At 41.5% G+C, this 11,962-nt stretch overlaps 1 protein-coding gene across 3 annotated transcripts in view; it reads right to left on the bottom strand.

Annotated features, from left to right (window-relative positions):
- The window catches only part of map1aa (microtubule-associated protein 1Aa), a 49,111-nt gene that overhangs the window by 10,089 nt on the left and 27,060 nt on the right, over nucleotides 1-11,962 (bottom strand). For 2 of the 3 annotated variants that reach the window (XM_085770339.1, XM_085770347.1), the window contains exons 3-4: nucleotides 860-942; nucleotides 35-175 (exon numbers count right to left, since the gene is read on the bottom strand). In XM_085770339.1, coding sequence (XP_085626465.1) covers nucleotides 35-175; nucleotides 860-942 — 224 coding nt within the window. Of the gene's footprint in view, nucleotides 1-34; nucleotides 176-859; nucleotides 943-10,749; nucleotides 11,212-11,962 lie in introns of those variants that run through there. The other variant, XM_085770355.1, reaches the window with a different exon arrangement.

Below are 11,962 nucleotides of genomic sequence, written 5' to 3'. Positions count from 1 at the left end.
CAAAGCACTTAGAGAGAAAGTGAGTTCTGCTCACTTGAGGGTTGGAGATAATTTCAGAAAAGTGTTGCCATGTGAACGCTCCACCTTGTAGTAGGATGTCACCTCCTTGCTCAGAGCTCTGGCCACTCAGTATCAGCAGCTTATTCCCAGCAAGGTCAGTGATCAGAGACCGAATCTACAAAGATAGAATGACAATTTCAAACATTAATGCTTTATAATATCAACATGAGAACCAATATTTCAAATAATGCAGGTGAAGTTGGCCTAGATTTTCTCTCATAAATTGTTTTCTACAATAATTTCAGTGTTATTGCAATTGAGAGATGCTTAGTTTATCCCATAATCAGTGTCATTTAGTCAACAGTGTTAACAACTCCTGTATATGATAAAGGGTATAAGATGAAAGATTAGTTCTAGAAAGATTAGTTTAGATTAATTCTGAAGAGCTACTCATACACCAAATATAAAACCAACAGTCTAAAATTTTCCAGGGAGGTGAAAGGTGTTATTTTCTTTGCAAATGATATCAGTATGACTTTATAGCCAAAAGTGATGTCCACAACCATCTTACAGAAAAATTCAGACACACATGTAAAATCCAACTGCCTTTCCATGTACCTATACTTATGTAGAGTTAAGCTGAGGGTGACAAAGCATTTTCCTTTTAATCATCAGGAGAGGCCTGGACTGCCCACTGGGGCTAAGTGGTGAACAGCAGGAGCTGTTCCATTCCTCATCAGTGAATTCAAGTGTTGTGCAGTCTAAACAATTAGGGCCAAAACTCCTCAGCATGATTTTAAATAAGAAAAACAGAACAATTTCCATCACCCTGCAGTTGTGTTGTCTGAGAGTGACTCACCTCTGAAACAGCGGTCTCTTCCGATGGGTTCACCAACACCACTGTCTCAAGGACATCACTCTGATACTGGAGAATCCGTTGGCCTTTGGGAAACGGAGACAAAAACAAACAAAAAAACTTTAGCTACAGCAAGGTGACCAGAAAGGGATGGAAAGCAAATGACAATGTCACAGAGCTGGAGCTCATGCTGGATCTTTAACGTTTCTGTTGATAGACTGAGACCATCAGCATCAAGTTTTGGTCAGAATCAAAGACTGTACTGACATCATGTGAACAAGAGTCCTTGTTTACAAGCTAGATTACCTGTCGGACATCATGCCACATTTTGGTGTGCAGAGAGTATCATGAACTGGAAAGGACAAGTACGTCATTAAGAGTGAGGGAATGCACCTATGAGACTGAATGGGCCTTGTGCTAACACCAGCATGCTATAACATGCTCACAATGATGATAGTGACTTTGTTTGTTGTTGTTTTTTGCCATTGACCATGTTCACCATATTATTTTTATGTAGGGTCCTAACATTTGCCTAATTAGCAACTAAGAGAAAGTTACAGTTGAAGCTGATGGGAATGTCACAACCCAAAGTACTGGTCAAACTGATAACAGACAAAATATTTGTGATCAATTCCTTTAGTGCAGTTCTTCCTATGAAAACAATCTAGGCAATACTGATGTAATCAACATGGACAACCCATGAGTTGACTAAAATTAGACAATACATGACCACTACCGACTATGAAAGGGAAAACTGAGGAACGTATGGATTTTATCAAGCAGCCCAACACCACTCGAATGGCTAAACTATCTGTAATGCATGCAACAGCTGCAGCTGTTTTTAACACAGCAGAGCATTTTCCATAAATGAAAATTGACTGAGTTGAATTTGAAGAACTGTTTGCAAGTATAAAAACAGTGTTTGATAGGACAGTCAGCTACCAGCAATCAAACACCTTGCACATGCACATGGCTGTGCAGTGTCCAACCCCGCCCAGCTTCTCTATCGCTCTCTGGCCACCTTCTGTCTCCACTGACACTGACTAAAGCCCCCAACGAGTTTAATCCCGAAAACACACTCTTTTCAAATAATCACACAATAGCGCAAGAAAAAAAAAAGATCCTAAAGCCAAAAGCCTCATTGGCTGTTGCTATGGGGACGGCTCTCTAGCTGTTTTTGCTGCTAGCCGAGTTACACTGACCCAGTCTTGGCTGAGGGAGACGCATTGCAGCATTTCTGCAAGAGGGAGGGGAGGCTCATACTGCATGACAGTATGCACGCAGCATCACACAGTGTAAGAGGTGAATTCGAATGCCAGAGCAGCAGCAGCAGCAGCAGCAGCAGCTTTATAAGCATGCAACCGCTTCATCAGGAGATTCTATATTTAGCAGGAGAGATGTTGTTGGCTCTTCCTCCACCCCAGGAACATGAAGGAGCTGTCACAGGGCGGTTATCTTTCCTTTCACTTCGAGTACATGGAGGCAAGGGCAATGAGGGGTGAAGAATAAATTAAGTGCTTAGCGAGGGGATGACATGCCTTCATATTCAAGGGTTACATGTTAGGTCAAATAACCTTACATTCATAAACCATGCGGGAATATAGAAGACACTGGCAGCCCTGTCACTAAACAATATAACCGTTTTGTCCAGCCGGCGACTCAGAACCAGGAGCCGGTCTTTGCAGACTAACAGCCAACATTGGATCAGCAGCATGTGTAATTAGTAAACACTCTGTGGCACAGTTTATGCTGTTTGTTTCACTGTCACATTCTCCTCTGAAAAAACAATTAAATCTGAATTTACTCAGCTGCTCATGGTTGTGCTTCTGTTGAACCCAGGGGACCAAAGCAAAGGTGTTATCTGTTTGCAGCACCAACACTATTTTTTTTTTTTAAATCTGTCTTAGGTTTTGGTGACATCTTGTACATCCTGATGCTGTCGACCACTCTGCTTTTAGGGTCATTACGGCATCCTGTATGTTAAGGCTGGATGTTCCTCTCTCTCTCTCTTAATGTCATGATTTGCACATGTATCTACTTATAAAACCATGCCATCATAACATGCCATCAAATCTTGTGTCCACAGCTGGACCACATGTCACCAGGCCGTGTCTTAATCTTTGATATCTTCCATTTGTACCAGCATTGATTAATTGGGTATGTTACGTTAAGACATACATCCATTTAGAAATGAATTATTATTTTTCATGTTGTACTGTATGTGGGTGAAAATTACAACTGGTTGGTGCATTTCTCCTGCCCACTCCATCGACACATAATTACTGAATTCTATGTCTTCAGTCCAATAAACAGAGAGTTGATACAAGCTAATGTTAAGCTGATTGGATGTCAGTTATTTTGAGCTAGTTACTGTATGTTTGCTGATGTTCAGCGCAGAATGGAGAGGGAACTCTCCAAGCTGGCTGTATTAGACTATATGTTGAACAGAGCAGTAATTGTGATGATTAAAAACTTTTGGTGGTAGTCCACCTAAATTAAAACAAATAATGTCTCCCTCTGGCATTCATTTCAGAGACGGCTGAGTGAGCAAAGGTGGGCCTGACGTTTACAGCATCTGTCATCATTTAGTGTCTGTCATGGCATTAGTCTGAGGCAGAGGAGAATCTGAAAGACTGAGTGGACCATGCTGGACAGAGGATGCAATCAATTATGACCTTGACACTCTTTCACAAGAATGGAGAACAGGTATGATTCCTCCTCACATTTGCATCGCTTTGTGGTACACTTCTGACAACACATCCTCTACTTTTATGATATACACACATGGTGTTACCTGAGACAAGCAGAGTAAACCAGGCTTGGTTACCTGCACTAATAAGGACAGTCAGTGCCTTAGTTCTCTGCAAAACCAATGTTAGAATACTCTAAACCAGTCAATGTGGCAGTGTTTGATGATTTATTACCATAAGGATGTGACACACCTCGAGTACAAACTACAACTGAACACTGATTCCCTGATTAAAAAACTGATAATTGCCTTAACAATTAATTATTTGGAAACCAAACGGGTACAGAGAACATCAGAGTGAAGTCTGGGATCACCTGTTGAGTCAGACCAACATTTCAACACCCAAAGATATTTATGTTACAGCAAATTGTTGCCCATGCCATACTTTGTTGATACTTTTAACCACCAAGTCTCTGTTTTCAGTCTCAGAGAACACTTTTTTCCCAAATAAGCAAAAATGTCTTTTATTACCTGCCATAACAGTTGTACTTAAGCTAGGTGGAACTTCCAGTATTCCAGTATTATGCACTGAAATTATGCACAGACACTGTGTTAAGCACAGTAAATAACTCTGTGTATTTGTTCAGTTTCACCGAGCTTCACCGAATAAGGAGCAGAAGAAGCAGAAGCTTTCATCTTGAAAATCTCAGTGAGATAGTGGGCGGGCATTCACAGCATTAAAGAATAAATGGAAAGCAGAGCACGAGCCTACGCACTTGTGTTCCCAGTGTATGGGAAACGGTTTGCATCCACTGCTGTCCAGGCCGAGCAGCTTCACATGCTTAAACGCCGGCTGAGGCCGAGAGATAAGTCAGCTGTGTGCTCGGGTTCATTCGTGAAAGTAGACCATGTCCCATATGTGTCACTTTGTGTGACTCCACATGGCATGATTCTGCTACTGCTGCACCACAGTGGTTAAAAATAAAACTAAAGGAAAATGTTGCCCGTGGCACCTCAGTAGTTCCACAGCAAAGAAAACACAGGAAGAAGAAGCAGTTGATTAAAAAAATGGTTGCATATGAAAAAATATAGAAATATAACTTAATACTGTAACTGTATCTCACACAACACAGCTTCTTGTTTTCAGCTGTGGATCCAGCTCCAGCAGGAGTCCAGACTAATCTTTAACGCCAACGTGTTTGTATTTTCAAAGTGAGCAGTAGCAAATTGGATCGAGCTCTCAGAGACATTTAAACAGACTAATGAGCTCCTGCTTATTTTGTCCGTCGGTTACGTTTCCCGCTGACGCTTTTTTTTTGTTTACGACCTGTAACCCGGCTCATTTTGACTGGCAGCATGATGAATAATACAGTTTCTCTATAACCGAAGCTATAAGCTGTTTATGACTGGTCAGAGTCATTGCAAGGGTTATTAGTCACAGCGGAGACAAATGAATGTGAACATAATCAGCGGCACTGTTAAACCACGCTGTAATTATTACCACATAAAGTGTGGGAACAATTAACACTCGAATGAAAGTCTCACATATTTTAACATTGTCAGACATTAGTGTTCAGCTAAATTGTGTTAAAGACAGTTAATAACAAGTTGTTGGTCTGAAAAGAGGCTTTATCCAATACTTCTATCTAATAGATGATATTTGATATGATGGGAGCATCTGTAAATCACTGATCTGTCGTGAGTTCACAGAAGTAATACTGCATTAAACATTAAAGTGAATCACGACTCCAACAGCAGAGAGTTGTAAAAAAGCACTCCAGTGTGCGTGTCCTCTGAGGGGTCTAACTGACACGCAGGTGATTTGTTCCTGCTGCTTTCACTGTTACACTGATGCAGCTTTCAGGTGGGCCTTGAGGGAAATAATCAAAGGGCTGAAATTAGAGCCTGTGGTGCAGCAGCACGGGGTTAAAAGCTACATGACGATGTAACTGCTGGATCACACAAGGCTCCTGTTTCACAGCACTACAATAATCTACTGATGTACAGTCAAATTTCTATAACTGAGGGTATTCAATACAGAAACACTTCAACATTGACAGTGAACTCCAGAAGTCAGAGACCATGGCTATTGGTATTGGACCCCACTGTATTGTTTTTGTATGAATTGAAAATGACCCCAAATGTTACTCTATTACTGTAAATCATCATCATAACTGAGCGTGATCCTGATTTACAGGTTTAAAGGTACAGTATGTAAGAAAGAAGCAACTGGCCGTAAAATCCTCCTAATATGTCACAGAGACTCAGGAATAATGTTCATATAACATGATGAACTCACCAACAACAATAGTACAGCCAGAGTATTCGCATTAAAAATCTTTTTTTGCTGACTGCAAATCATGTTTATGTTTTGAATTTACGTGTTGGCATGTTGCGCCACCTAGCCCTCTCTCCCAGTCACGGTGACATCAGTGGCATTTCAGCCTCCGGTCTGCTTCCACTGAGCTGCCGCTACAGCTGGGAGAAAAAATGAGATTGCTGTGTTTTGAATTTGACTGCAGTAACCGTTTTTGGCCACATTCTTACATATTGCACCTTTAAGTTAAGAAAAACTAGAAAGTTGAGTTAGAAAGTAGAATTAGAAAGTCTGATCCGGTATCATGATCACTCTTAGAGGCGTGGGCAGAAGTGTGTCTGCAAGTAAAAGTTTTATACAGCCAACGTTAAGTGACACTTCCAACACTCTGACAGAGTGTTGAAAAAGACTGAACTCCTCCTGGCTGAATCGCCCGCACAAAAACTTTAAGGAAACACTGTGTTAAAAATATAGTAAAAAAAATAAAGTAGGCTGTTTTCTCCAGCATCTCATTAATCAGCCCACATGAGCTTAGTTTTCTGATCTGCAGCCCCCAGTCTGGTTAGGTTTATGCATGAGACTAATTAGTCACAGTTATACAGTTGTATAGACTGTTATAATAGGCTATCACACATTCTTGTTGAGCCTATTCATGGTCAGCATTTACACATGTGTTAGTGTTGCTGTAATATGATGATATGACTGTCACATCAATATAGTACAAATTTTCCAGCGCACACTAGAGCATAGGATAGACAAGATTTATTATCAAAAGTTAAAAACAGAAGGAGCGAACAACGCGTTTCACATGTTGCTTCATCAGATTCGCTCTTGATTGTCATCAGGTGTGTGCTTGATTGATTTGATTTGATTTGATTTTTATTCTGTGGGTAATGGGGGCGGGACTAGATAAGCTTTTGCTTCTCCCGCTTTCCCTTTCGGCCATGTGTATTGTATTATTTGAACTAAGATGAAGTGTGATGATGATGATTTAAATTGACATGCCCGAAATAAACAAAAAAGACCAGCTGGCAGCTAGAATAAGAACTTATAGTGGCTGTGCACGGGACTTACAGACTTTTTAATATAAATATAGTACTCATTCCTATGGTTCTCAAATACTGAAATGACTAGAAATACCCATCGCTGATCTTCACTTCTGTAGCTAAACGATCAAGACAGCAGCTGTGTTCAGTGTTGACTAATGGCAGTTCTGTTCATCAGTGTTTCCCGTTACTTAACCAATGTAACTAATTTAATCCAACTTTTGATTGATGATGTCATGCGTGACTCATTCTCACTCATGACACATCAGTGTAGATGATCAGTGTGAGATGGTAACATGAGGACAGATACAGATGAGAGTGTAATTACAGCTCACAGCATGAGCAAGCTCAAACTAAGCTGGCTTCAGCAAACATTCAGACCAGCCTGGACAGTGTCATTAATACCTCATTCATATGTGGTATCATAAATTATAAAATGAGATTATTTCACTTATTCAACTAAATCTCTTAGCAGCAACAGAAACCGGCCTGTATTACCAGCTGATCTTCTCACCAGCACATACACTAGCAGAATCCAATTTCAGATATCACTCCGTGTTACCTCAACAGCTGAATGTGGATTGCACCATGTGTTGTACTCTTTATAGTTCCTTTCTCAAAAATAAGCTACGTAACATCACGAGACAGCTGGACACTGTGGATTTAGCATGCATAGCTCACACTGGAGGAAACAGTGGATCTGTCGGGGACTATTTTCAGTGGTGGATTAATATATGTTTTATGCGCTGGTGTGTATTTTTGGCAGCAGGATCGTGCATGTGCACAAGGTGATGAAGGGGGGTGTACAGTAACGACCTGCAACAATGGTGCTCACTGATGTGTTTTAATCGTTTTTGGAAACAGTGGAGCTCTGTGGCTCCATGTGACACATCAAGACAAACCACTGTTGGTGTGTTTGTTGGAGATTTACTTAGATTTATTTACGCAGATTTATTTTTAAAGCACACATACTGTATGTGTTCTTGTGATTGATGAAGTGTTGCTAATAGTTGTGGCATGCAGCAGAAATGGCAAAGGACAAAAGGGGTTATTGTGACTAAAATGTGTTGTGTCTGTTTGACACAAAATGAGCTTTTTCAGCTATCAGTTTTTCCCAATTTTTGTTATTATCTCGGCCTATAATGATCCACTATCTGTTGACTTATTGTCGAGGGAAAGCTCTAGAAAAAACAGTTTGCTCTTTTGATTTTTAAACAAAACCAGGAAGTTCAGAAATGGAGGATGCACAACCAGTGTGAGGTTGCAGAGTTGTGTCTCGTCCTTTAAGAACCATCGCACCAGAGCAAAACACCAGTCAGTCTGGAGCCACACCTCCACCAAGCCAGAAAACCACTATCACTGTTGCTGGGCATCCACTGAACCCAGCCTTTATTCTGCCTGATCCTGCTGAGCTCAGCACTCTTCCTCACACACCCCGGGGCATCATGGGAGTTCACAGAGCGAGTGTGTGTGTTTGCGTGTGTGTGTGTGTGTAGGGGGAGAAGCTAATAGTACAAAGAACTAAATCTGATCTCATTCAGTCAGTTTTGGATGTAGTGGGTCGAGCTCCGTCACACACAGTGAAAACGTACGAATGGAGGACCTGAGCCGCTCGGCTCCGTTCTCCTGCTCCATCTATGTGAAAGATGAAACCTGCTCAAGGACGTTTCAATGGCAGCTTCCACATCCAACCATCGCAATCTTACCACAAAATGTGAAGCTGCAACAAGCAATTGTTTTTGTCATTGCAACCAGCTGATTAACTGTTTAGTTCAGTTGTTTTGTCTTTGGATTAGTCCTTTTTTTTGTAATGGTTTAATTTGTACTTTTCATTTTTGCCTTAAAAATCAGGATTATTAAAATACTGTCAAGTGACTGATTAATAGATGAATTGTTCCAGCTGTACAGAGGTCATCACCTTGTGCCTCTAGAATAATTTTTCAACAGTACAATGTCTAAATACTATAAAAGTTGTAACACTGAAATGTTAGGTTTTTTTTGTCTTATACAGCAAGTTATATGACTGAAACTAATGATTAACACAGTGGTTCCCAACCTGTGGATGGACTGACGTGCCATGACAGCATTGCAAATAGGCTGACAATGTTATTTTTTAAGGCCCACCAGTGTGAAAGGACCACAGCCGCACCACACTTGTTTGCTATCTTGGTCTGATTGTGTGGTAAAAAACGAATTCATGGCAGAAACATGAGTATCAAAGTGGAGAGCTGGTTAGTTATTAGAGTCAACTCAAGACAGAGACAGATGGAGAATCGACAAGAAAACTCACCACCTGAAACAGAAAAGAAAAAAATGCAGCCTCTGACATGTTTCCACTGGTTTCAATCATTCAAATGAAACGTGTTTGAGAAGGTTTTATGTGGGCTCATATGTGGTGGAAAAGGTTGGAAACCACTGGGTTATTATTTGCAGATTAATTTTCCATCTAAAAGCACCTTGCTTCATTAACTAACTGCTACAGTAAACTTCAAGTTGGACTGCACAATTAATCGCAATATAATCAAAATCGCCATATGGCCAAGTGCAACATCCATAAAGGCTCCATGTGTTTTTGTGAAAATGAAACTACAATACCAGCATCTGCCCATCTAATCACAATATGATGGTTGTTTTTTTGCATATGGGGTATCCAATACATAAATGTTGCTGTTAACCACTGAGGTCCGCAAAACATAACGTTTCCACGATGTAAATAAACCATAAGCCACAGCACTGCCCCTCGCCCACATGTTTCTGGCATAAGCAGCTGTGAGTTTGCCCATGTCTATTTTTAGATTTTTGTGTGTGTGTGTGTGTGTGTGTGTGTGTGTGTGTGTGTGTTGTTGCATAAATTTGGGGTTATTGGGAGAATCTAATCCCTGTCCCTACACAGATTTGACACCGACAGATGAGCTGCTGCAGCGGCCTGAGCAGACCAGAGGCTCGACCGGCTCCACAGTCAGTGAGCCTCAGCTGTTGCCTTCAGGTCAGAAGATGAGCTACATTTTTTCCCACCTTCGAAAATTAGGTCACCCAAATCTACTCAACTGGATTCAGAGCATCTAAAGCTCAGACAAATGAGTGTAAACTGTGGGTTAAAAATGTAAACATGAGTCAGAGAAGCTGTTTACGCTGTGGTGGTTGAGAGAGAGAGAGGATGGAGGCCTACGCTGCTCTCAGTCTGAGCAGCAGCAGCAGCAGCAGCAGCAGCAGCAGCAGCATCCTACAGGGGGGATCAGATTAATCGGTTCCAGAAAACGGTTGGAGCTGCACTGAAGATGCAGAGGTCATGCTGTAGTATTGTTTTGAGGAATTTGTTTGTTTTGACCACCTGATGAGGAGTTTACCTTCTACAAATGCACATAAAGTCCACATGGTACATTACTATAAGGCTAATTCTGATGTGGTTCACAGAATCACAGTCTCTGTTGGACTGTTTTACAGCCAAACAGAAACAAAAAAAGAAATGACGTGCATTTGTAGATTTTTATTTCACCACCAGATTACTGAAAAGGGAAGAAAACATATAGAGGGAATAGGCTATAAACACTTTGATGAAAACCTACATTTTATATCCTTTTTCCTGACATAGGCTACCTATAGTCTAGTAATTTGTTGCTGTGCTGTGAGGAGTCAGGATTCATACCCTATTTTGTAAAAAAGCCTGGCTGTGCTTACACCATACAGAACATCATGTGACTGAAATGCACCATATGCATGCATATATGCTGCTGTTTGGACGGTGTACAAACAGACCGAGCTCCTCGGGTTATAGAACCAGTGTGTAAATATCGATATAGACTACAGTGGATGGATCACGATGAGACATAACGTTACTCACGTTATCCTCGGTCCACGGCCTGAAAACACCGAGTCTATAACGCGTTTCCTCACATTCAGTGACTGTAAATCGGTTCAGATTCCTCCGCTGACTGTGACAGTCCAGATTAACGCTGCGGTGTTGTGAAGCCCGGTCAGAGCAGCAGCCCGGTCTCTCTCCGCATCTCCCTGCGCCTCAGCGTCTGTACCATCGCGGTAGATGGAGCAGTTCAAAAGAAAAAGAAGGAAAGAAAACAACCTCCGAAGAAGAAGAAGAGCGGACTCTATCTGCCTCCTCGTCTACGGACTGTGACCGAGAATAAACGGTGAAGTGTCTTACCGTCCTTCAGCGGCGTGGAGGATGGAGCAGAGGGAGGGAGGGGCGGGGATGCTGCTGCTGCTGCTGCTGCTGCTGCTGCTGCTGCTGCGGATGAGGATAAGGATGATGGCAGGATCGGCCTGCTACAGCTCTACACCTACACTGTGCGATCTGGTGGCTCGTGCTGCATTCAGGGACTGGTCGTACACACGAGTATTAACCGATTGCAAAAGATTCCAGCTGTATTCACTCAGAAAAAGGCCTCATACCCAAGGGGCAAAATCCCTGTTTTTTGGAAAACAGACACAGGTTTGACACCAGAAATGATATCTAGGAACTTCAAGGATTAAAACCTGGGTGGACAACCCGGTCAACTAGCTGCTGGAAAGCTACAGCGGGGCCAAAACCCCTTTCTTGGGCAATTTTGCTGGCGAAATTATGTGAATGCAAATATTTAGGCACTACAATGGCATAAATAGTCATACAACTATAACATTTGGCAGAGAGTATCTTGACACATGGGAGGAGGCATGAAAAAAAGATTCAATTAAGATATCAACCTCAACATCCCAAAAAATACCAAAAAAAAGTACTGTTCGCCTGACAAATTCTCATGAAAATTATTATTTTTCAGCACTTTATGGAGAATATCTATGCCTAACATGTATATAGAAAACTTCCTTAATTCATAAGCTTCCATTTGAGTCCAAGATAGCCTTTCTATCTCAAAAGCCCCACTTGCTGTGGCCAACGGTCTTCTCTATCTATCTGTTCACTTTGGGGAGACCAGAAATAGAATGTTTTCTGATCATGCCAGTAAACATGTAGTTTTTCACAGTAGGTGTTGCATTTTTTGAAGACAGCCTGTAGCTTTCCAGTAGCTAGTAGAAAGGCTATCTTGGACTCAAATGGAAGC

Source organism: Trachurus japonicus, chromosome 3 (assembly GCF_045865225.1).
Source record: "Trachurus japonicus isolate A0001 chromosome 3, Traja_1.0".
Classification (NCBI taxonomy): domain Eukaryota; kingdom Metazoa; phylum Chordata; class Actinopteri; order Carangiformes; family Carangidae; genus Trachurus; species Trachurus japonicus.
The sequence above is the reverse complement of the archived record's forward strand: the minus strand, read 5'-3'. Positions and strand labels throughout refer to the sequence as shown.